General features: G+C 42.8%; 1 protein-coding gene across 1 annotated transcript in view; it reads right to left on the minus strand.

Moving 5' to 3' along the window:
- Nucleotides 1-9,015: 9,015 nt before the first annotated feature.
- The window catches only part of GLIS1 (GLIS family zinc finger 1), a 180,161-nt gene continuing 162,834 nt past the window's right edge, over nt 9,016-26,342 (minus strand). The window contains 3 exon segments of the mRNA XM_054638514.2: nt 9,016-9,669; nt 12,100-12,267; nt 17,596-17,780. Coding sequence (XP_054494489.2) covers nt 9,533-9,669; nt 12,100-12,267; nt 17,596-17,780 — 490 coding nt within the window. The 3' untranslated portion in view covers nt 9,016-9,532.

Here is a 26,342-nt window from a genome sequence, read left to right on the forward strand (position 1 = left end):
TAAAAAATTGAGGTACTTTCAGGCATACTAGAAAATAATTCATTTCCCAGCATAACACCTCTGGATTTGCCAGCTTTCCTCTGATTTTCATTGCATCATTAAGTAAACAATGGTGCAATTTGCTTGGCCGTGATGCAGCTCTACCTGGGCCTGCAGCTGCTGGGGCAGTTTCCATGGATCAGAGTGTGCTGGGAGCACAGGCAGTGCTGGGACAGCCAGCTCACATCAGGGGTGGCAGTTCAGATACCCCTGCAAACCGCTGGGATAGGCACACAAAGCTCTCTTGGCAAGGGAATTTTTCTGGCTAGAACACACTGGAGCTTCAGCTCAGAGCTGACTGGAATTCAGGTAGCTGCTCCATCACATGCAATCAGCCAGCTGAGCCTTCCCCTAAAATTTCAAATTGGAAGGGGAATAAAGTGACTCAATACAAGCTGCAGAACTTCCCTTTTTTTTTCTTTTTCCCAAAGCGAGCTCTACCCTTTTCTATAAACTTTGATTTTCTATAACTGCTAGAACCACTTTGGCAAAAAGTTCAACATTTGACAGTTTTTATTTAGATGTCAACATGTGGTTTTTATATTCTTAAGTTTAGAGAGATGGTGAATTCTGTCGTTTTCAAATGTTTAACTTGTAACTGTTGGAATCTGCTGGGTATTTAAAATGGATTTGAGAAAGGAAGTAGGGTATTAATTTTATTGGGAAAAAGAGAAAAAATATTTTAAAAGTTCCTTTAAACGAATGTTTTTCTTACATAATATAGGAAAATGTATTTCTATTGATTATAGTGTTTGATACTGCATAATATAAATGCCAGTTGGGAAATATTGCTGCAGTGAAATATTCTGTATTTATTGTATAATGAATGTTCCACAGAAATAGCTTATAATGTTTAGAAAAAATAAAATAGGATTAGAGGGAATGTATTGCATGGCTAAAGCTTTTATGTTGTGCTAATAGTACTTCAGAAACCATTTTGTATTAAATAGACTGTTGCATTTGTATTTACCATAGACTGTGAACAAAGTGGGTATTTTTAAAGGCAGACTTTGTCATTGTCTGAAGAAGCCTTTAGCCAGCACCAGATTCGTATTCCCTCTTTCAGTTAATCATAGTCTTAATTAAACAAAGCCGAGCTGAATAGGAAGGCAGTGAGATAATTTTAGACCCTTAATCCATGGATATGAAATCCTTAATCCACAGATATAAAATAATTTTCTAAAACCGGGAGTGAGCATGTTGCCATGTGTGACACGCAGGGAAACTGAGGCAGATCCTGGGGCTGTGCTGGGGACAAGGCAGAGATGCTCCTGCGAACCTGCCCGAGCCTTGCTGGCAGGCGAGCAGCAGCCTTTGAACAACTTGTTTTAATTATGCGAGGAGCACGCTAGCTTTCCACAGTCGCCTTTTAATCTTTTTTATATTTCTGTTCACACTCTGTCACAGATCCGCGCTGCATTTAATTAGCGCGGCTCGGCTGGTGAGCGGTGCTGAACGCGGGACGGGGACGCGGCTCTTCCATCGCCGGGCCGGCCCCTCCTCACCTTTACCTCAGGCTCAGGCAAGTACGGATTCTTTGGGTTGCTGCTCACAGAAAATCCTAGCAGACCTATATTCTCAAGGCAGATCTGTTGTTCGGAATAAATCCAAAGGATTTGCAGCCCGTCCATGCTTTGCGTGACAATTCCCGTGGGATGCCCCTTTGCCAGTGCCTTGGGCTGCGCCACCTTCCCCTGGCGCTGCTGCCTGCAGGGCGTGCGGGCATCGGCCCCTGCCGGGGTCGTGCCTGGCGCCCACCATAATCGGTTTCCCTAAAAAGTAGGAGCCTCCAGCACATGTCCCTGCTCCGTGCCCCAGAGGAGCCTTGTGCATCTGGTTCCAGCCTGGGGAACCTTTCTGTGCTCCTGGAGATGCTCATCATTGTGGTGGCAGCGCACTTCATGGGCTTGGATCTGTGAATAATTCTGGGATCAGCAGAGGGAGCCCAAGGACACGCAGTCTCAGCTGCGGATTTCGGACCAACGCAGTTTTCTGGGTGCTGAAGTGTTCCTGACATAAACTCTCTGCCTTTGAGTGTGGCAATAACTTATTTTTAAGCCCCCAAACTGCGTGGGGCCACCTGGGTTGTGCTGGAAGGAGGAGGGCTTAGAGGGAGAGTTGTTATTAATAGGAATCTCTTTGGGGAAGGGACTTCTTAAAATGATTAATAATGAGATCAGCACAGAAATCCCAGGGGTGCCAACATCCTCTGGTGCACCATTTTGGCTGACCTGTACAGACCTGTCCATAAGCCTGGGTAAGAAGCAGGATTGGACTTGGATAGAGGGAGGGGTTAAGGTAAACTGTTCAAAATGTTACTATACCTGGGATTTGGGTTCTTTGCATTAGAAAAAAATGGACATTATATGGATTATTGGTATTATTGTTCTATAACTCCGTTTTATTACTTCTGACTGATCAGATTTCATTGCTCAGCCATAACACCCATCTGATTTTTGAGGAAAAAAGTTTTTAGACAATCACTTCGCTTTCTGGCACTGTTCAAAACCATCAAATTCACTTTGAAAATTTCTAAAACTGACAGCTTTCTTCATCATTGGAATTCATGTTGATTTTCAAGTGCTTATTGATGGGTGTTTAACTGCAAAAGGAGCCCTGCAAGCCTGACCTTGAACAAGAGATGGGCGTTTGCAGAGGCAGCAGGGCCTGGGTAGGACATTTTCATACGGATATGCCAGAGCCAGAGCTCCCTCTTGTGAGAAAGAAATATCAGAAAAGTCCAGGACTGTCAACTGGAAATGTGCAGTGAAGGTGTTGTTCAGCAGGGAAGCAATTCTCCATAGCTTTTCTGTAAGTCTGCACATACCTCCATCCACCTGGACAAGAAAACAGGGGATTGAAGCTACCAACTTGCAAAACTGGGAAGTGGCCCCATAATTTGTACTTAGCTGTGATGTGTCACGGAGCTCTGATCCTCAATAAAAATATAGGAGTATTTTTCAGTGGAAATAATTCCTCTGTTCCAGTGACTTTTGTCTCTGGCAAAAAGAAGGCCCAACTTTATGTCAGCTAATAAAAAGCAGAAAAGAAATGAATCTGTCAGAAGTGATAAATTCTGTTTGCATTTTTGTGTTCTCTGTGCTCAGCATCAGCTGTGATGAATTGGTGACTCTGCTGCCATCCTCAGCACAGAGCACCAGGGCTGGGCTCCCTCGTGTCCGTGCTGTGTCCCTTGGGAAAGGAGGAGTTTCCAGACATGCAGTGGCTGCTCAGGGTATCATGGGGTACATTATCCAGCACAATGATATTGGTCACCCTATAGACGTTTTTAGGTGTATTTTAGCTTGGGAACATTTATGGAAAATACTTGGTATTTCGTGAGCTCTGGTACACTTCAAAGGGGAAAAACTTTCAGAAATATTTTCATGAGCTTTAGGATTAAGTTCTTTCTGGCAGGTGTGATTTAGGTGGGAGCCAAAGGGGTGACAGTCACCAGCAGCAGTGTGGCTTCCCTGGGGAGAGGCCTGGGCAGCCCATCCATCATGAGAGCCTGGGAACTGAGGGTCCTCCCCCTTCCTCTTGGGGTCTCACCTTGCCCCATGCGCACTGCCAAGGAGGAGCTGCTCCTTCCAGAGAGAAGACAAGTGTTTAAAGAGCCTTCTACAATGTTTGTTGGTTTATTTTGCTGTTGATAAATAAACAGAGCTGCTGGGTTAGCCATTGGTGCAGCTGCTATGACTTTAATACCACAGCTGAAGTATTTGGTTTGCTTCCTCCCACCCCATCCCCACCAGGACCTGTCACCTCTGTCCCTTTTTCATCAGGGAAAGGACAACTCTTGCATCTTACAGACTGTCCCCCAAAACCAGGGTGCACCCAGGTGATGGCACCTCCAGGGACTGACACACTGCTTTTCCAGGATGTAGTTTATTAAATCAAACTCTTTTCCCTCTGCTTGGCAAGAGTTAATTGTGCTAGTATGATATTATTCCACAGGATTATTTAAAAAAAAAAAAATTTATCATTTTTCTTACAGCAGGGAACATGTCCAATAATTGATGTGGGAATATTAATGCAATACGTATGTTATCAATTTAGAAAAGCAGAAGACGTATTTCCTTAAGCTTCTAATCATTTATACATATGACCTTCATTTATACAGCAGAAGGGCTCTTCCAGAAAGCTACAATTTGCTTCAGATGTTTAGCCTGGGTATTTTACTTTACCTTCTAACTGCCAAGTTTGGGATTATTTAGCAGTAAAATTAGAAATGTGGATTTGAGTATGTACCAAAGTCCTGACAGGTGTTAATGGAACTCAAGTTGAATATTTTATTCTTTAAATAGTAAAATGTAAACCTGCATTTGTTTAGCTTTGCCTTCCTGCCAACTGTATCAGGTATCTTGTGTGACTAGAATCACTGTTTTCTGTACATGGTCTTCATGGCAGTTTCCAGTGCCTGTTCCCAGCTCAGCCTGTATTTATAATCCTAACAGATTTCAGCTCCACAGAGAATTCCTTAGGCAAATGTGTGATTCTCAAAGAGAATCAAAGAGATAGGAAAGAAAACTCTTCATGCAGTAGAGCCCAGATTTGAAGAATATGCCTAAAGATGCAAATAGATGCCTGAGAGGATTTCTCAGAAGGAAAATATCCTGGACATGAAATTAAAGCAATTTAGGGCAGTTGTGTTAAAAACAAACAAGCAAACAAATAAACCCAAACCACTTAGTCTTTTGTTTTGTTTTTAGGCTTTCAGACACCTTTAAAAATCTGTTCCTCAGCCCATTGCCATTCAGCAATGTCACTTACTCAGGGCAAACTCCAGGGATTTCACGCGGTCCCAGTGGTGTCCAGGTTTGCTCAGATTGCTGTGTGGGACATGCTCTGTTTCAGAGAGGAGCACTGGATGTTCAGGAAAGGATGTGGAATACTGCACAGGCACAGCCTTCCTTATCACAGGAGCTGTGCTGGGAGCTGTTTATTATGTCTGCATTTTGATGTCCATCAATGCAGACAGTGGCTCCTCAACACCTTCCTAGGACAGACTGACACCCCCTTTTGGAGGCAGCTTTTCCTTCTCAGTGCCTGAGAGGCAGCCAAGGTGCTGGTCTGACCACCCATGGACACCTGGGGTGGGGGAAAGGAGCCTTCCCCGAGTGATGGAACCCCTGGATCTGACCCACACTGATCCCGGGTGCTCCGACGGGAGGAGCAGCCCTGGGGCTTCTCTGGTTACCGCTGCCCTGAGGACGGGCGAGTCCTGCTCCCCTTCTGAAATGAAGGGAACCTGAAAGTGTGGGGAGATGGGGCTAATGCTCCAATAAAGCAGCACAGGGTGCTCCCTTCCCAGCCCAGTCCCAGCCCAGTGCCTCCACAGGCCGTGTCTCTGGAGTGTCCTTGTGCCCAGCAGCTCATTCTGGTCCAGTGTCTGCCACACGGGCACACTCGGAGGGTTGCAGACTCCCAGAAAGGAGGGAGAAATGCTGAAATCAAGAAGGCCTAAGCTTGTCAGTCTTGAAAATTAGCATCATGCTTTTCTTGGTGTCGTCGATGAATTGAAGAGAACACCTGTATAACATGGGGCCAGAAATGCACTTTTGAAGTTGAGTCACTTGGTTTTGAATGAGAGTTATTGGCACTGGCCAGAAAATCTGTATTTGCCCAGAAGAAATATTTTATTTTCTTCTGGCTTCACCACCACTACAGAAATAATTTTGCCAAAGGAATGGGCAAATTTCATCTCAGTTGGAATCCAGTAGAAAGCTCAGTCTTATAGGGCCTTTAGCTAGATTGGGACGTAGTACAGTTTCGATGGTTTAAAGAAAAATTCTGTCACGGCTGAGTGGTTTTCAGCTGAGACAGGCAGCCACGCGAGGCTGTGACAATCTATGGCTGGAGCCCTCCTTCTGCTGACTCTGGGCGATGGACTCCCAAATCACCTCAGGGAGTTTGCAGTTTGCTTTGAAATTGAAGCAGTGAGGAGCTTTTAGTGTAACTCTGCAGATCTCAGAAGGGCTTATCTCAGGAGGAAATATTCCGATGGCTTTGTGCTGTCAGTGAATTAAATTATATAGGCTGGCTATTTTTTCATCTTCTGTTGCACTGACCTGATTTAATACAAATACATTACTGCGGAGCTGAGCTAAAATCGTGTAGGTCTTAATAAGATCATAACAAAACCCATTGAAATCTTTTTCTCTTATGCAATTTAAATTCAATTTACAGTCACTGTTTATTTTCACATACTTGGTTGTTTTAAGCACTGGGGGTTTTTTGCACTGCTTGCGTAACTCAGAGCTATTGCAGTATCAAACCGGTGCTCTTAATGCGCTCTGGAATTTGGCTTTTTGGACTTTTACCATTTAGAAAATGCATCCAGTTGAAAGGACAGTCTCAGAAACAGAGGAGCCTTTCCACAAGCAGTTCCTGCTGTTGGGTGTGCAGGTAAGAAGAGATGATGATGTGAGAATAAATAATGCCCTCAGTGCCTGTGTCCTTTCCTGGCAGCACATTTGAGCCCTGAGTAGGCTGTGGCCATCCCTGCTGCACACCTGAGCCTTGGGGCTGCACCATTCCCGTGCCCCACATCAGAATGAGGGCATTGCAAGACTGTTATTTTGTCATTAAATGCCACACTCAGTGATCACAGAGGTGTTTTCCAGGGATTCTTGTGCACATCTCATCAGCTCACCTGCACAGGCCCCTCTGGAGCACGGCAGGACCATCACTCTGTAGCTTGTGAGGTGCTGCAGCAGGATGGGAACAGAACAAGCATTTTGGTTTTCTATATAATGAAAAGCCTGAGCTTGATTATATTAAAAGCTTTGAAGTCCTGCTGAATGTTTGGCTTCCAGCCCAGCTGGTGGAGAGTGCAGAGAAGTGCTTTTGCTGTTGCAGTGTCAACTTGAAATTAATTTTCTCTCTCCCAGCTTGATCAGCCACTGAAGGTCATCTTATTTCAGTTGTTCCTAAAGCATACACAGAGTACATGCACAGGGGTAACTGGGGTTTGCATTCACTGGGGAAATGATTTGTAGCTATTTTTCAAGTAGTGTTCTAATTTATTAGTTGAATTCTGTTGCTTAGATTGAAAAAGTATCTGACAGTCAACTGGAACCAGCAGTTCCATTTTAATTCCACAGGGTAATAATTTTCTACTATTATATATAAAGCCTTACCCCAGTTATTATACATATTAGTTGTTGGGGTTTTTACAGCACCACAATGAGAAACTTGCCAAGCAATAAATTCCATTGAAAGGTTTCTTTGTGTCTTTAGGAAAAGCTTACATGAGATACTTCCCTACTTACATGTAATAAAAGGAAATAATAAGGTACACAGCACACGAGTAACCATTAACTTGTGCTATTGTGTATTTTACTGGCTTTATTATGGATAACTTTCCAAACCATACAGACTCAAACAAGTGCCTTTGCATTTCTCTGACTCTATCTTTTAATTTACAGAAAACCTGATTCACACAGATTGTGGAATTAAATCATCACCCCAGCTGCTATGCTTTAAGTTTCCCAAACCTTTGTGAATCATTGTGTGGTTTTGAACAGCCCGGTTGTTGTGACATAAGAATTTTTGTAATTGATCAAATATGTTTAGGATTGGTTGGTTTATATTTTTAGCAAAAAAAAAAAAAAAAAAAGTTGTTTTTAGAAGAATTTATTTAATTTTTAGGAAATTGAATTAATCTTGTTTTTAAGTCACGATTTCCTTTTTGTGTTTCCAACTAATTGCAGCACAGGAATTATTTTGATTTTTGTCTCAGACATTACAGCTTTGTTGGGCTTTGGATATTTTTCTAATCTTCCTTCAGAAGCCCCAGTTCTTCCTGCTTGGCAGTTGTTAAGCTACCTGCCTCCCTATTTAATGTTCTGGGAGAGAGTTCTGCCCACTTATGTCTGAGACCAAAAAAACCCCAACTCTGAGGCACCAGAATAAACAAACAGGACAGAAAGCCAAGCGTGGCCATGATCAGCAGCAAAGCCACGTGTGTAGGCTTAGAGCACAATTTGGGGCCTTTCTGCATTTGGGTTCCAGGAGAGCAATGATGAGTCAGTGCTGCCAGAGCTGCTTGACCACAATTAATGGGTTTGCAGCTGGCACTGGGTGTCCTTGGGAGCCTGAGAGCTTCAGGAGCCCTTGCTAAAACAGGGGGGTCAGGTCATGCAACCCCAGGAACCTTGTTCTGTAGTGACTAAAACTTCCTGAATGTCTAAGTTTCATTCAAATTTCTAGAGGACAGAAAGCTAAATTGGATATAGAGGCCCCTTCAAATGCACTAACAAGGTGCAACCAGGCCCTGGAGAAACAAGTGCACTGTGCAGGCTCTGTGGTTACCCTGGACCAGCCCTGGCACAGGGGGAATTTCTGTGTTTGCAGAGGCTGCAGGGGCTGGGGAGAGGCACCAGGGATCCTGATGCTCCCACAGCAGCAAAGCTGTGGGGTCCTGGGACACAGGCACATGCGGGACCTGAGCTGTGTCCCACATTTCTGGGGAGGGAAGAGATGAAAAAAGGAAAGTACCATCCTCAAACTGGATTCAGCCCAGCTTGGGCTTTTCAGTGTGCCCTGTGGCAGCCTCTGTAAGTGAACAGACATGGATTGATGCAGGCACTGGACAGCCCTTATTAAGCCCAGCTGGCAGTGGTTTGTAAATGAGAACTTTTTTCCCAGTTAGTTTTCCCTGAGTGTTCTCCCAGAGCGCTGTGGGACACTTCAGGAGCTCAGCTCCAAGAGACCTGCTGGGCACACACTGGGGCACCTGGCCCTGAGCAGGATGTGCCTCCCAGGAATCCTCACTATGCTGCAAGTGCAGCCACAGTGACAGGGAACCAAACAACTGCACGTTCCACTGGAAGCCCCTTGGTTTTCCTCACATACTTGTGGGCTGTTTTAATGTCACAGTGACTGAGATGTCACTGCTTTGTTAAAATCCCTCACAGACATGTCAAGAATGCAGTATCAGGGAGCCCAATGGTGTTAAGAAATGACAGTACACTTGTTTCCAGTTTTTAATGCTTTCTTGTAAAACTGAAAATACAAAACCAGCTGAGCAAATGTAGATCTTTATATACATGAGGTCTCTGATTAAAAAAAATCCTTTTAGTTAAAAAAAAAAAGAAAAAAGGGAAGACCGAACCAACAAGTTAAATGAAAACTGATTAAAGGGAACAACATTCTCAAATTGAAGCATACTTTCCAGGAAGGAAAACATCTTCTTTACAAGTTTATTATATAACTTACATTTACACTTTACTGAGAGAACTTACAAAACAAGCTGCTTGAAATGCTCCTCATTCCCTTAAAGCATGAATTTCAAAGTGCCACAGCAAAGGAACAGGTTCCAATATTATCTTATACAGACTATTCATGTATAAAATGGTTTGGTAAATGTGAGGTGTTCATTTAAATGAGCACATATAGGGATACAGACTAAATAAAAGTACTGAACAACACCTTTGTTATTACATACGCAGTTATAGGTATAATAAAGGAAACAAGGCCAGCACTGCTCTTAGGTATCTGTGTAGATGGAAGGAATGTGATTCAAGCAGTGATCAAAGGCACTGTTCTGGAAGAATCCATTTTCATCCGTTCCATTGGAGACCATGTCTTCGGATACACACTGGGCCTCAGAGATCCCCTCGTAGCCTGGAGAGGGACAAGGACACGGACACGAGTTAGTGCCATGGTGCACGAGAGGAGGGAGGCACAGCCTGGGGCCCAGCAGCACAGCACAGCTCAGCACAGTGTTAATGGGAGGACAGCAGTGCTCAGCATCAAAGCCTTGCCAGGAGAAGCTCAGTTTCCAGTGGGTGTTTGTGTCATCATGGCTGGTGCCCATTCGTTTCTGGGCAAAGCTGTGCACTTGCAAGTGACGTGCAAGAATCAGAGCAGGGCTCTCTTGGGACTCAGTCATTATCTGAACAGGACATCAAAACAATGAGTGGGCAATGATCCTGCTAAGTGTGCACTAGAAGTGATGCAGTCCTCTTGGTTTGGGTTTTTCCTTTTAATAGCACTTTGAAAAAATATTCCATGTGTCTCCCAGCTGCTCTTAAGATGCAGGAGAAATCTGGATCCTACATTTATTGGCTCTCCACATAGTGCAGGTCTGAGGAAGCTTGGCTGGGGCAGGTCAGGCTCCAGGACATATGGAAAGAGCTGTGAACCTCAGCCCACCAAAGCCCACCAGCCCAAGCTGGTTGCTGCTTGCCAGGCTACCAGAAAGCCATGGCAGGAGGGGAGAATTTCTCTGTCCTTCTTTCATAATGCCAAACTTCCACAGCTATTACAAACCTCCTGAGCTGCACACCCCTGTGGAAATGAGCAGGTTTGCCATTCTACCAAACGCTAGGGCATTTATTGCCTACACAAAGGACATGAAAATTTCCTATTGTGACCCACTATAGCCTGCTTTTGCAACTGGCCAGCCAAGGCCCACATGCACATTTTCATTTCACTGCAGGAAAACCTGTCCACTTCAGTGTGGCTATTTCACTGTTGTGTGTGTTTTTATTATTTGAGATCAAATTCTCTACTTACTTACATTTCTGCATTTTCCTATAACTTATTAATTTACTGTTGGCTTACAGGTCAGATTCTGCTGTCTGCAGAAATCTGGCACACAGTGAATGTCCAGAGGTTCTGGAGGATGACCTCAGCATGTTTATCTGTGTCAGGCCAAGTGGAGTGACCAGTATTTTGCTAAGTTTTGTGAGTGTTTATGTTATGTTAATTTCTATTTGATGAGCCTGTATACAGGGTGGATACAGAACCACAGATGGATAAAACCCAAGATAAGCATACACCCCAGAAATCATTATTAGATTCCAGATAGAGTAAACTATCCAAAGTCCTGAACAGAAAATAAAAATTTATTGACTGTTAATGTGATTCATGGAACAGCTGTTTGCCAGTCACATTGGGCATTCCTGCGAGATGAGATCTCATTTAATATTAATGGTGCTATAAAAGCCTGAAAAAAATTAATGCATAGCCTTGATGAATCTTGCAAACCTGAATGGTTCTATTTTACACACTAAAAGATGAGATATATATATTTCATACATGTTTATGTTTCAGCCTTTTAAGTATCTGCATGCCTCAATAACCACTCTAAAAACAAAAATACTAAACAGAAACATTTCATGATAGTTTAGGCCCAGACAGAAAAATCAACTGTTGTTGAAGTTGGTGTCTTGCCACAGTATTATTCTTTACTGCTACAATTTCTTTTGGAAAGTTTATTTAGTCTGTTCTTTAAATATTGCAGGCTGTCAATCTAAGCTTGAAATTTGATGTTAACATGAAAAACCCCTATGTTTTAGTAATATCAAACTTATGAGTAACACTAAAGAATTCAAAGTTGAAGTTGAAACTTCATCCTAAATGTTTCCCTTGTGTTGGTTACTGATGCATGCACTTCCCAGAATGGAACAGCAGACAAATGCGTGCACACTTGCTCTGAACAGAGTCTCCTTTAATACAAAACAAACAGGAAAGTCAACTCTAATTTTGTGGTCTGACTCAGGCCCCAATTCAAAAAGCACTTAAACATATGTTTTCAGTATTGCCCTTAACCAAGGTGCCCTCCTGAGTGCAGACATGAAGAGAACTTTCTTGCAGATATATAAGATTGCAGCAAATGGTTGTGCTTTATGGCTCTGACAGTACTCATGTTTTGTTTGATTTCAGCAATTCTGTCAATTATTAATTTTAAAGATAGAAAAAAAAAAACCTAAAATATTGAAGTACTATTATAAAAGCCTTCCTGGGCACACCTGAAATGTGCAATTCACAGACCACACAAAAAATGCAGGCAGTGCCTTGCCAGCTCTCCTGAAGGTGGGTGTTGCCTATGGCATCCAGCAGAATGGAAGAGACTTTGTCTCAGTCAAATACAGCAGGATTTAAAGAAACAATTTGTTTTCCTTCTGGGGTTTTTATAGATGAAAATTAATTTCAGGGCTATTTTTTATACAAACATGTTTTTGTCATAACATTGAAAATAAAATGTGTTCTTTGCCCCTCCTGCTACAAATATCATGTGGACAATTCCTTATAGGTGGAATAAATTACCTGTTGAAGCCAAAGGTGCATTGAGTATGTGATAGCCATTCTGCCTCAGAGGATTGAAGCAATGGGATTCCCCTGTGAGCACATCACTGCTGACAGACTGGTCCATTGTTCTGTAGCAATCTCCGTAGTGGAAACAGTTTTGTATGGAGTGGAAGCTGCCTTGGTAACCTGAAAGCAGATATTGCACACAATTCAATCCTGCAGTGGTACTACCTCCACTTCTGTCACAGCATTTCATTACTGCTGGGGGCTTTAGTTCCTCAGTTTTAACTGTGGAAAAATGATCATCCTGTTCTGTAAGGTGCAGTTACAGAAGAGCTGCATCAGACTCGGTCCCACAAGGTGCTGTGGAATGTGATCCCCATCAAGGAAAAATCTCAAGGATGGGCTTCATTTCAAGCCATAGATCAGCTGAACACAGTCAGCAGCACCCTTGGATCCAAGGTAGGTAGTGACCCCTCCACTGGATCAGGTCCAGGATGCCCAGCTCCTAAGGGAATGTCTCTGTAACGAATCACTGTTAATTTAAATACAATAATGCAATATTTAAATAAATAGCACTGCTTTGTTTTCAGTTAAGTCTTTTGCCATCCAGTGTGTGCTGTGCACTGCTAGAAACAGCACTGTTTGTCTGAAACACCTTCACAAGTTCCTCAAACTTCTTTCCCAGACTGTTCTTGATTCAAAGGAACCCCCTTTCACTGGACACAGGGGACCACAGAGTGCAGGCAATGACCTGGAAGTGCAGGACTGGCTCCAGATACTTGTCAGGTGAAGACTGAGTTCAACCAGAGGCTCTCCTGCTTCTGGAAAGTGCTGAGATAGATCTGTATGGTCTCTGCTTGCCTCAGTCATTCTGCTTTTGGGGCAAGTTTGACTTTCATCCTCCACATATCCAACATTCTTAGATCCTGGGTTTTTTCCCCAAGTATTGTATTATCAGTACCCAGCAGTTTGGGTTTTACCATCAGAAGTTGTGAATGAGTTGTAGACAACAAAAGAAGACATTTAACAGTAAAGGGCAAATGAGTTGCTGAGGAAGGAATTTTGCAATTTATAAGTTGTTCCAACATCCTAAAAAATTGTAATTTGTTCCCAGAAGGATGATCTCAAAGTGCATCACAATATTTAAACCAACCACGGCCTGATTTAATTCTCTTCCCTCTTCCTGCCTCAATAAGCTCTTCCTATAACTGCACATTTCTGTCAGCTGCCCATTTTCCTGCCTTCTCTGAAACGATTCTCCTTCCCTTAAATGCAACTGAAGTCAACCAAATTAAGCCTAAAGTCTAGCAGAACGTGCCTCGGGATTTTCCTCTAATTGCCAGAAAAAAATAAGGAGTTGTTGTCTTTTTCCCCTCAGTCTTACAGAGAGTGGAACATTTCCTCAGGAACTCCTGCAGGAGCTCGGGGCAGTTCAGTGGATCCCAGTCCCAGCCACGTTTCCCCATTTCCAGCTGACAGCTCGGCCCCACTGACAGCAGAGACCCACCCTGCTGGGCAGCCTGTGCTGCTCTTCTGTCTGTTTGCTCAGAAATTAAATCCCTGTGCCTGTCCCCAGAGCAGCTGGGGCTACATGGGGTGAATTGTGAGCAGCTCCTGCAGTGTGCAAGCTCTCTCCTGTTCTGTAAGATCTCCCACACTTCTCTGTGTTTTCCCTCTACACCAAAGTCTGACCAAGCAGACAATACCAGGCAAAGCTCAGGGTCTGGTCACTTCATATTTCCTAAGTTAGCAATAAATAAGGCCAAGTGAGGCAATTCTTGAGTAGAAATGCAATCAACTCATTGAGTGGTGAAAGATTTGCTCTGAAGGTTCCCAGTTTAAGATGTGCTTTGGCAGAATCTGCAAGGATTAGATGTTTAATTTCTTGAGAACGTATGATCCACTACAAAATACCTAAATTGTTGATGTCCACAATTAGGGAAGTCCTAATGGCTGACTCTTAGATGAAGACACTACACAGTCTGTACCCAGGCTGCTTGGATTTGCTGCTATGGCAAAGGCAGCCCAAAAATGTGGAAAGCTGAGCATTAAATGATGCATGTCCTTCCTTGGAACAAACAGCCTGCCACCTCTATTTGCTGCTGGAGAGTCTGGCTCAAAGAACCAAGGAGCTCTTATGAGAGGTAGCACAGCCCTCTTTTGATGTGGTTTTAGTACAGTGAGTTATTGATTGGCTTTGAAACTTATCCTTTCTGTTTACAAAACAAACTCCTCACTGTAAGCCTTCTAAAAATACATCCTTTTGAGATGAGCAGTGGAAAAAAGAGACACTTGTCTTCAAAGGAGGCTCAGCTGGTTGCAGAGAACACTTAGATGCATTGCTAGAGAAAAAAAAAATTAACCTTTTCCAGAATGTCTGCTACAGACATCACTTCTAGGGAAGGCATGACGTGTATTTTCTGTGTCCCTGTAACTGCTGTCCTTCCCTTGTGCTCCCAGGCTTGCCTTTGTTACATCAATTAAAAATCTTCATGATCTACAGAGCTGGCACAGTGGCTTAGAAAAGCAGAGAGCAGCCAAGCATGACAGAACTGGATTGAAACTAGTCGGATCCAGGGTTTTCCCAAGACCTGTGGGGAAAGGTTATTTTGAAGTGTTTGAGTTACACTGTCTGGAAATACCTGAAGCAGAGAACTGCCGCAGAATCAGTCTGGAAAAGAACTGCCATGAGCAATGAAATCCTCTTTTGGATTGCAGTGTTTATCCCTCAGCACCACCGTGAGATAATCTGAGAAGGCAGAGGGAAAAGTGTTCCTGGAACCACCCAGTGGCGAGGGGGGTGTAGGAAAATCCTGGTGCTCCTGCACTGCTGACTTCACCAGGAGCTGATTCCTGCCAAGTGCTCCACAGAGAGATACAGAGAAATGCACCTTCCCTGTTCTGACCTGCCTGCAAGGTGGGGTAAATGCAGGCATGAAACTAAAGAAGATACATGGAATGAGGAAGGGAAAGGGTGCAGCAGGAGCACGAGTCAGATAGAACAAAGCATCACACTAAAAATGGGATTTCTGACCCTTTGGGTTCACTGCATTTAGCTGTGGTTCCTTTACATTTCTTTAAATGCTTCACTGAGAAAATATGGGGAATTAAAATATGATTCAAATCCTATAACCAAGCGTTGGGTTAACAGCCACATATGGTTGATTAAACTAAACAGGGAGCATTTTTTACAAGTTCTTAAAAAATGCTCCCTTCAGTGGTTAAAATACAAAGTAAGCAAGAAGGCTGGTCCAGTGCAGACATCCCTGCTCCTTCTAGAGTGCAAATCTGTAGTACCAACTTGGCAATAAGTGTTTCACCAATATTTTTTTTGCCACATGGATTTCAGGTTTTCCTTCAGTTTTGATTTAAATCAAGAATTTTCTGAGGTTATTTTCAAGTGAAGAATTTACTAAATGCCCTGTCAGTTTAAATGATCACTGTTAAATGTTTTATGTACAGTAGATGTAGAAATGTAACAGTTCATAAAGGAATAAACTGAGTTCCAAACATAACATTTAGTTAAAATTTTGCTTTGAAATAATTTGTGGCAGAAAAGCTGCACTTAGCCACTTCACACAGTGCACTGGCTGCCTCTGCTTCTCTAAGGCACAGCCTAGAAAACTTCAAGCAGCTTTAAAACGAATGATGTAATGAGCAAATAATTGGAATATGGCTATTAAATGCCATCTTGTTATGTCATGTCATTTACATGTATTTGCAAATAAATCTCAGCTTTTCAAATTCCATAAAATTTCTGACAAGAAATCATGTCAGGTATAAATAACTACAGGATTCCATTGCCTGCCAAATTCTTTCAGCATGTAATGATTTCCATGTGATCTTACTACAGCTAGGTTAAAACATATAAATAATGTCAGCTTGTTCTTTCATTATCAATATTTCTGCTACCAGCCTGATGAAGCTGCCATCTCCTAAAAATTCCACATCCACACTGTTTATGTGCTTCTGTACAGATGCCTGGTTCTACACTAAGTTTATGTGGTGTACCTTTTTTTGGCAAAAATTCAAAACCCCCAAATTATTACAGATTCCATTAGAAAATGTGCTATTAATGAACTGAGAGGCAAAAAAAAAGAAAAAGCAGAGCAAGTACAGCTAAGTACAGGTTACAGATAATTGGTTTCAAAGGCTGCTAATCAAAACTGATTTTGGAATGACCATTTCCATAATTAATTTATAATAATGCTTCAACATTTGGCCAAAGTGGAAAATTATTGCTTTTTCAAAACCACATGACATAACACTTAGAAAGCAACAATTCATTCAAAAGGAAATGTGGTTTTCTTAAGGAATAAAGTCAATTTATTTAAGTGGTTCAAAACTTGTTCTGTCTATGCATTTGTTTCTGCCGTAGTAATGAGCTGCTAAACTTTCCTCTTGTGGCTTGTAGTTATTTAGCTCATTATAGCAACATAATCATATATCATTATATGCTATCATAAATCTGCCACTTCTCCCTTACAGAGTTAATCTTTTTAAATTGAATAATCTGTTGAGCATCAGGTTGAGTTAGTTTTTCCTTCAGCACAAATCATTAAATATAATGCACTTTAACTTTCCAGACTAAGCCTTTCCAAGCAAAGAGCAAAAACACTGCTCAGAGAACGAGGGGCAGAGGGAACTGCAGGGATACCCAACCCCATCCCAGCTGGGAGCTGCTCACGGGTTTGTGCTCAGGCTCTTGCAAGCTCACAGATGTCCTGCACACTTCTTTATTGGGAATATTTACCACATTTTAGCAGCTCACCATCTGGATTGCATAACAGATTTCTGAAATATGCAAGCTCCTGTTACTGGAAGAATCTGTGATAATAATATCTCTTCCTAATTTGTGCCTCAAAAATTTCAGGAACATTAATTAGTTCCCACAGCAGAACTCCAGAATAGGTATGTAAGCTCCCAATTAAAAAGGCTGAGTAATTTAGAACAAAAAATGTTTTAAATTAAGCTGTGGGACAGCTGCTTACTGCTCCCATTCCTGTCCTCGAGTCCCACAGGCACTCTACAGTTGTGCAGAGTGCATTTACATGTTACTGTATAACGTAAAACAAGCCAAACTTCCAAATAATAAATGAAAACATGTTTGCTTTCTTTGTCTAATTCCATGTCTCGTGCATGACTATGGAGTGGACGGAGCAGGACACTGCCAAGGAGTGCCTCAGCCCATGTTTTGGGGACTGGATGGCTCTTGCAAGGTCACTCAGGCTGGATGACCAGTCAGGGGAGGTGCATGGCCAGCAGCCTTCTACTGAAGCACCTGAATAAATACAATTAATCTGCTGTAGGAACAGCTTTCCCCATTATGATGACATGTCACAGCATGGACCTGTCTTAAAATTTCCATCTGTATGTATCAATCCAATTTTAAAACTGGAGTGCCCACTGAAATGCTGACACTATTACCCAAATATGAAAAAGCAAAATAAATTCTTTCTCTCCAGCTAGAAATTAGAAAAGCTGCAAAAAACAAAAAGAGGGAAGAGTTACCTTGAGATCCCTGCTGTACAGACTGGTTGGGAAATGGGGCGTACGGAGTATTTGGTATCCCAGAAAACTGCTGCCCGTTGGGTGACTGGCTGTGGGATGATGGAGAGCCGTGTTTCTGCAAGAGGGAAGGTGGGACTAAAGCTTTCAGGGGGCTGACAAGTGGAGAGATTATGTTGGGAGCAAGCCTAGAAAAAGAAAATACAGAAACACTTCACATATCACATCATAATAAAACAAAATTAAATACTTGTATGAGCTATTTCTTTAATGGCCAAACTATAGAGAAGTCTGTTTTGTGGGTACAAATTATATTGAAAAAAAGAACAACAATGCAGTGCTACCTTCAGATATTTGCTAGGAGGCAAGAGAGTTGGACAAGGAATTCTGTTCCTTTACACTGACTTCCTGCACTTGCCATCATTGCCAGATCAAAATGATACCACTCCTCAGTGAGCAACTTAAACACAGCTCCATGTGATTTAGAACTTTGTGAGCTGAGATACATGTCTAGAAACAGAAGTAGAAAATGTAGCTGGAAGGGGTAAATGCAAGTGAATTGTTTAAGTGCCTTCATAGCTGTAACAGGGTCAAGCTGCAGCCAAGACAAAGAAAAGCATTCATTTCACTCTGCAGATGAGCAAAGAGAGGATCTCCCACAGCTGTGACAAGGGGCCCTGTGCTCCACAGCCAGGGGTGCCCTGTCAAACAGCACAGGCAGCATGGGGAGCTCTCAGTACCCTCTCTGCTGCCTCCAGAGCTTTTGCTAAAGCTGAGAAGGACCTCTTTGAGCAGCACCAGAACCTTCAGATGCTGCAAAATCCACCTCACTGTCTGAGAGCCACCCTGTGGAAACTTCCCAGCTACAGAACCCGAGGAAAATAAAATAAAACAACCTCTGCAGGTTGTAATAGATGTCACCGAGCTGGAAAAAAAAATACTGAGCACAAACCGTTGGACGCAGACAAAAATTAACTAAATAAAAACTCCAATCTCTCACTGGTGTCTTCCTCTACCCCTGCACAAGCTGTTCAAACACCATAAAGCCTCATTTCACAGGACAGCTTCTTGGAGCAGTTGGACTGACCCTGGGAGCGAGGCTGGGCTCCAGTGAGGGCTAAGCACTGCATCAGAGTGTGCAAGAGGTAAACAGAGGGGAACTGTGAATAAATGCTGACAACAGCTTAACCAAATTTAACATGAGAGGCACAGGAACGCTGCCAAATGCTGTCACAGTGACACTGTAAATATTAGAAGGGGTTTAAATCAACCAATCCAAGCCCATCCTATGCTCAGATAAGTCCATCTCCCAAAACAAGGAAGCAAGACCTATAATACAAACTATGAAGACTGAATCTCCTCAAACTAAACTGAGGAATTAAGCTAGTGTTGTTAAATGGGTGAAGGCAAGGATATTTTCAAGTTAAATGGGTGAAGGCAAGGGTATTTTCAAGTTAAATAGCAAGAACTAGAAAACTGTCACTGACATATCATCTGAAAAATCCTTTCCTTAGGATTTTTCCTCCTCAGAAGCCGAGAGGCCTCAGGAACAAAATGTAAACAGTGATTATCTGCTGCTGTGGAATGCAACAGGTGGATCATGTGGTTGTTTCTAATTAATGGCCAATCACAGTCAGCTGGCTTGGACTCTCTGTCCAAGACACAAGCTTTTGTTATCATTCTTTCTTTTTCTATTCTTAGCTAGCCTTCTGATAAAATCCTTTCTTCTATTCTTCTAGTATAGTTTTAATTTAATATATATCATAAAATAATAAATCAAGCCTTCTGAAACATGGAGTCAGATGCTCGTTTCTTCCCTCATCCTTGGACCCCTGTGAACACAGTCACAGAAAACAATTTTCTTTTGTGAGAAAGATACTCTCTCCAGTAAGTGCTGATCAGTAATATGTAAAATAAAGAGGGCTACTGTCAAATTAAAGGAGCCAGCATGTAAGGAGAAAAATATCCTATTTGTTCTGGTTTGGAAAAGGCCGCAGAGGTGCCAAAAAGGGACCGGGGATGCCGGGGCTCCCTGTGCTCCTCCCAGCTGAGGGACCAAGCGCTCCCTGGGCCGCCACCGGCCCCTGCTCCGGCACACAGACACAGGAACATCGCCCTCCACCCGCCAGCAACGCTCCCAGAGGCCTGGAAATGCTTCTATCTGAAAGGAGATTAAACAGATTGCAGTTGTTTTCCTTGGAAAGATAATAGCTAAAGGACTCATGATAGTGACATTTATATGGGTAATGACCACACACACATTTAAAAGAGAAACAAAAGATGTACTAAAAACTCCAATGCCGGGATGAGCCAGAAACCAGTGCCGGGATGAGCCAGAAACCACTGTGAATAGGGGAGGGAAATGCTGCTGGGGAGCGAGTCCTCTGCAACTGCCTGTGTTGGGTTTCCTCTGCCTGCTCCTGGAATGTCTTGTCCCGGCTACTGCTGGGAAAGGCAGCACCCCATAGAGACCTGCCGGGCTGCTCCGAGTGCTTTGTCAGGATGGGCCATCGTGTTTCTAAATTCTATGCAATCATGCTGCTTTGTCGAACAAAAATGGTACACTTAGGTATCCAGCTGTGGGAATACTGAAAATCCCAGCTTCCCTACCCAGTTTAACTACTCCCAGAGGCTACTTAAATCTTAACCATGGGAGAAGAATTTAAGTTTTTATTGTTATTTTTAAAGCGATGTTTGTCCCCACTCACACTCTTGCATTCCTGTTTTTCCTGTGTGTGAGCTCAACAGGGTTTGTGCCTCGAAACCTTTGAGATGAGTGTTCGAGGGTGGAGAGGTCCCCTGCGAGGCCAGAGGGGTGCAGGCCCTGCTCCAGCTGGGAATGCTGAGAGTGTGTGGAGCTGCCAGCATGGCTGCCCCAGTGCTGGAGCTCAGCAAACATTGCTGGCTGTGGGCAGCTGTATCCTAGGAGCAGGAACCTGAGCTGAAACCCTGACAGCTCTGGGGAACACTTGAGCATCGCTGCCTCCTCTGCATCAAGAGACTTTCACAGAGCTGAGCAGTTCACCATAGAAATCTGCTACGTTCTGCTCGAGCTCTCCCAACAAGGAATTTCCTGGAAGTTAAGGCACAGTTTTCAGCTAGCAAAGAACTTTGCTCAGCAGAAAAATCTGGCTGTGTTAGCACAAGTGGCCAACATGGAGATCTGTGTCCTTAAAATATTCATCACAATCCCTACAGCTCAAGCTGGTCCCTAAAATCTTACTCTGTGTGTGTGTGTGCATGTGTGAATGTGCTCTGGCACACTCAAGGGGAGATTGTCATCAGCCAAACTGTCCAGTCTCCAGCGCTGTGTTTTTAATTCTCTCCTCAGTATCTGCCTACTAATTCGGTTGCTGCGATACTCAGGTTGTTAAAAAAGGAGGAATCACTCCTGATACAAATTAAACAGATAATGCATTCAAGCCTAAAAGGTGATGCCTTCTGTGTGGAAGATGAAACACTGAAAGACTTAGAGCAGGAACTCAGCTGGATACACTAAAATTCCCAGGCAGCAGCTCAGGCATGTGTGTTTCAATAACTAATAGCCTGCACATTTCCTGTTAATACTGTACTACAACCACAGTTTGCTTTGGTTTGGAAAGTAATAATAAATATATACCATATATTTTACCTTAATTGTAACTTGCATAATTCAGTAAATTTGCAGGTCCTTTGGGGCCTTTTAATATATATCTGTGCCTATATATAGCTGTATTTAAAGAGATATAAATACTCTCACAGGCATGAAAAAAAAAATCCATATCCTTCCTTAATTCATTACATTTGAGGGCTCCTGGCTCTATGGAGTATTTCTGTTGAGGGCCATACAAGGGTGTGATGTGGGAGCCTCCTCTCCACCCTGCCCAAGACACAGGAGCAACAGGACACGCACCACGGAAAGAAGGAGCTTGGCTGGAAACAAAAGGAACATTCTGCTCACACAGCATGCCCTGGCCTGTGCCACTCACAGCCACAGGAGCCACAGAATCAAACAAAATACCTATTTTTTTACCAAGGGACTGAATAATTTAATGGCCAAAACCAACATTTGCATGCTAAGCGAGGGGTAATCACATCTTGTGCTTCAGGATGTGAAGTGATCGCCCATGGAGGAGGAGGGGAGTTCTGCTCTCTTCACTCACCACAGCTCAGGGTGACTGACCATGCACTGGGGCCTTTTCCAGTTCCCCCTGAAGCACCACTGGAGGATGGTGCTGGAGATGGAATTCCTGTCTGAGGGAGCTGGGATTGCAGGGCCAACACTGCCTCTGAGGAGGCATCAGCAGGCAGTCAAGGAAAAGGACTACTCAGAAAAATCCTATGTGATTCACACACACAACCAAAAGGGAACTTTGGGAATAACTGAGCCTAACTCAGTAACCACCTTGTCCGTGGCACTGTGCACATTTCTGCACCAACACTGCCTGAAAATGCTCCACAGCCCTTCCCACAGGAACTCCTGCAGTCAATGGGATTCTACCCACAAAGAATCATGAAACCAAGTGGCAGCCATGGACAACAAACCAGTTCCTCAGCTCCACTGGAAAGCATTTGTCACATCAATGGAAATATTCAGAAATCTTGGTCCTAACAGAAGGACTTTTTAAAAGGGAAAATTAAAAGTCAAAACTTAGAAAAACATTCATCTTCCTCTCACTTTCTAAGTGCATACCCTAGGAATCTCAACCAGAAATCCCACTGAAACTTTTTATAAACTTTCTTGTGATCATGCTTTAACAAAAAATTTTGGATGGTGAAAGTTTATATTAAATTGTAAGTAAGGCCTGTGTGAGGGAGCTACCTGTGTATGCCATGAGCCAGCAGTGACCTACAGAAAACACACCTAAAGGCACCATGACTTTGCTTTAGAATTATTGATCCTGTCTGCACTCTCAGCCTCCCCAAGCAGGCAGGGGTGTTTAAGGATCTCTGTATTCTCCCAATGCAAACTACATGTCCTGTTCCAATATCAGTGCAACATAAAGAACCAAAAAAATAAATGCAGGTGGACATGGATTGTTCTGAGATTTCCATCACAATGTCTGGATAGGTGTTTTCTATATATCCACAGTGCTTAGTCTGAGGAACAAACAGATCACCCCTCTGCTTTAGTCTTTGTTCAATACCAGTTCCAGGACAAATTAACAGAATAAGAAATTACAAAGCTTCTTTAAGATAAGAGGGCTTGGCTAGACCTTGACTGCCAAACACTATGTACAGTATACTTAGTAAATACTGAGTGGAACTGAAAACTGTAAAATAATAAAAATGAATTCAAAATAAGATTTTTGAATTATAAATAGGAATGAAGTAGAACTGCAAATGGAAATATGTAAGATGGGGATGTTTCCAATATGAAAACTGTCTGGGTTTGTTTTTTTTTAATGGTGTGATGGCGTGTTTGGCAGATTCCTCAGCCATACAAAGAACCTCAGCCCATATCCCATTAAGTTCAGTGGAAATGGGACCAAATCCAGGCTGAAAAACATCTGTCCTTTATGTCAAATCATTTTTTGTATATTTTGGGTTATAAGACCATTCTGTAACAGTTCCATGCACAGCAGTACGGCCAGATTGAACAATTGTGACTTTTGAGAATCATGATTTAACTCAGATTAACATGAAGAAAAATAGCAAATAAAGCACCAGATTAAGAAGTACAAACCAAAGCAGCTCCACATTTTATCTGAAGTGCAGCACTGTAGCCACTTACAGGAACTGAGAGTTTCCATGAGATGAGGCTCTCCCATAAAACCCAGCACTCCAACCAGTTCATTCATAAAATCTCTCCCCCAAGCATCACAGTCACTGATACTGTGAGAAAGTCCAATTCAGTTCCAGGACCAGGAGATTATTTTCTTTTAATGGGAAAAAAAGTTAACACGGATTTTCATCTCTTCCCATAATATTAAAAATGATGTGTAAAGCTCTGCTAATCAGGTCCCTGGATAGAGCCCAATCTCTGGCCACGTGTTTCTGTTCTGGGTCTTGGCCCTATGGGAATTTCTGTCAGCACATGCTCAGGAAACAGTTACACGTTCACTCGTTTGGACTTTTCTGTAAGACAGACTCTATCTGAAGTTTGGTGAACCTTTGCACTAATCACTGCCAGGTGCCTCTGGCTACATTTCTGGAATGCAAGGAATCTTTTCCTTCTCTCCCTCTTTTCCTTTCTCCTCTTCCCCCCCTCTCCCTGATATATAATAAATCCTTCAACACAGATCACCTTGCTGGGCATCATTGCATTTCTTACCTTTTCCTACAAACAATGAGCACCCAAGTCCCAGGGCTGTGACACAGGGCTGTGACTCCAGGGTACCACAAGGTACTCCAAGGTACAACACTGGTCTCTGGTTTTCCCATGAGCGTGGCCAGAGGCTCTGTCCCTGCTCTGCTGCAGCTGCAGCCTGTGCCATACCTGTGTGTGACACCCTGAAAGTACAGGCAATGGCAGCCTTGTGGCTTTTAGATAAACACAAAATACTAATTTTCACTCAAAATGCTGCCTTGGATTACCTGGATCCAGTTCTGCACCTTCACTCACCCACACTGAGCCAAGTCCACAAGTGCAGGAGCTGCTCAGCTCTAAGGAGTAAGAGAGGCTTCATAAATATTATGGAGAACACTATCCACAGGAACTTCCATGTGACTGAAGAGTCACAGGTCATGTAACTGCTTTAGAATATTTTTAGTGATACCAATAACAGTGATATGAAAGCAATTTCATGTTCAGAATCACAAAGGAGCCCTAGGAGTCCTTTCCTGGTTCACTCAGGGGTTTTCTGTGTGGGGCTGCTCTTGGGCCGAAGGAGCTTCCTGAGATAATACTGAAATACTGAAATACTGAAATACTGCCTTGTCTGCTCTACCAAACACATGTGCACATCTGAGTGGGCACAGAACATAACTCTGTGTTTGCCACACATGTCATCATCTAGACAAGCTCACAAAACACACAAACACACTCTGTCTCAAATGAGTATCTCTACAATTGTTCTGACCTGAGATGTGCAACTTCTGCAGAGCAGTTCCTCACAGGATCACTATGGGAACTCTGCCATTCCAAGGATGTTTGCATTTATAAGGGTTTGTTTAATAACCTCTGAAATGAAGCTGATGAATCACTGCAGTGGAAGTCACTACATGAGGGAGATTTGATAAATTATTCTAGCTTATAATCTAGCAGGAAAAGGTATTTTGGAGTGAAAGAAAAGCCTTATTAATAGGGTCAAAGAAATATAAAAGCATATTTAAATAAAGGGCAGTGCCTTAAGTTCAAGTGCTTGCCAGGAAGTGAATTAGAAAGACGTAATCAAACACAGAGACTGTCTACTCCAGATTATGTGGCATGTGCTGCATGCTTGACTGATCTATCTTATTTCAGTCATTTAAGGTCATTATTCTCTGGCAAACAGGCAGCAAGATGCTTCCAGGTGGGTTCTGTACAGGTCCTGACATCTGCTGTCTTCAGGTCTGCCAGGCAGAACACGCTACCCAATAGTGGGAGATGTTAAAATACCTTCATTATTTGTTACACCATGAGAAACTCCTGTCTTTGGTGTATATGGTTTGCATCAAACTGCAGCAGTTTTGCTTAAAAACAAACAAAATTTGGACAAAAAAAGAGAAAAAAAAAGCTTTACAGATGTTTAGTGTAAATTTAACTACAGATAAATCGAGTAATAGCTAAAATCATTAATGTAATGCAGAGGAGCTCTGGCTGAATTCATCCTAAATGCTTTCTGAATTACTCTGACCATCTCCTTTAACCTCCCACCTTCTCCTGTAACTCTCTGATTTCTCACTCAGTTTCCTTACAGCGTCTGCTCTGGGCAGGCACCTCAGCCCTTACTTTGAGAGGCACTGGTGGAAGCTCCCAGGATCCTGAGTGTCAGTCCAGCCCTCTCAGGAACTCAAATGAAAACACCTGCCCACCTGTTTCTGCTGATGGACAAACAGTATTTACCCCAGGATCCAGCACCAGGCTATCCTTAAGCATGTTGCTGTTGAAGTAAACCCATGCTAATGCTAATTTTGCTTTAAGGGGAGGGGGGAACCTGTACAAGCCTATCTGGACATGATTATGAATGAATTCTGATCACATTTTCTCCAAGGAGATAAATGACTTGGGATTTGGAAGCAGATGCTTTTAATTACTGATTTTCTTTGTTTGGTGGGGCCCAGGGCAGCACCTGTACATTGTTCTCTCTGGACAGATGTACTGATGCCCCTTTTGCGTGCTCAGATCCATAACACTGAGATAAATTATGAAGGGCTCTTGGCTTCCTCCATTGAAAATGTTTTCAGCTGTCAGAGATATCTGTTTCTTGTTACTGGTTTTAGTGCTTTTGAAGGGAAGACTAAACCACTGACTTGTGTATTCTGTTATAAATGAAGAGTATTCTCCAATGGAATCCACAGAGAATGAGGGATGGATCTCCCTAGTCTGTTAGGAAAGCTCTGCAGGTATTTAGTTTTCCAAAGTACTTCTAGAGAGTAAAAGTTTCTTTCCTACAAGGATCCTAACAGCATGTCAATTCCTAGTCCACTGATTTATATGAGCTCACAAACTTAATTTAAAAGATTAATCAATAAACAAGGTTAATAAGAATCAGATATAAGTGGCTGAGACATCTAATTGTCTCTTAAAGTAATGAGAATTAGGGGCACAAATGTATTTTTCTATCTGGCCTGGATCCTGGCAGCTCAAGGAGATGGCACAGGAAAGAATCTCCCCCATGTAACTGACA

This window comes from Agelaius phoeniceus, chromosome 8, assembly GCF_051311805.1.
Source record: "Agelaius phoeniceus isolate bAgePho1 chromosome 8, bAgePho1.hap1, whole genome shotgun sequence".
Classification (NCBI taxonomy): Eukaryota; Metazoa; Chordata; class Aves; order Passeriformes; family Icteridae; genus Agelaius; species Agelaius phoeniceus.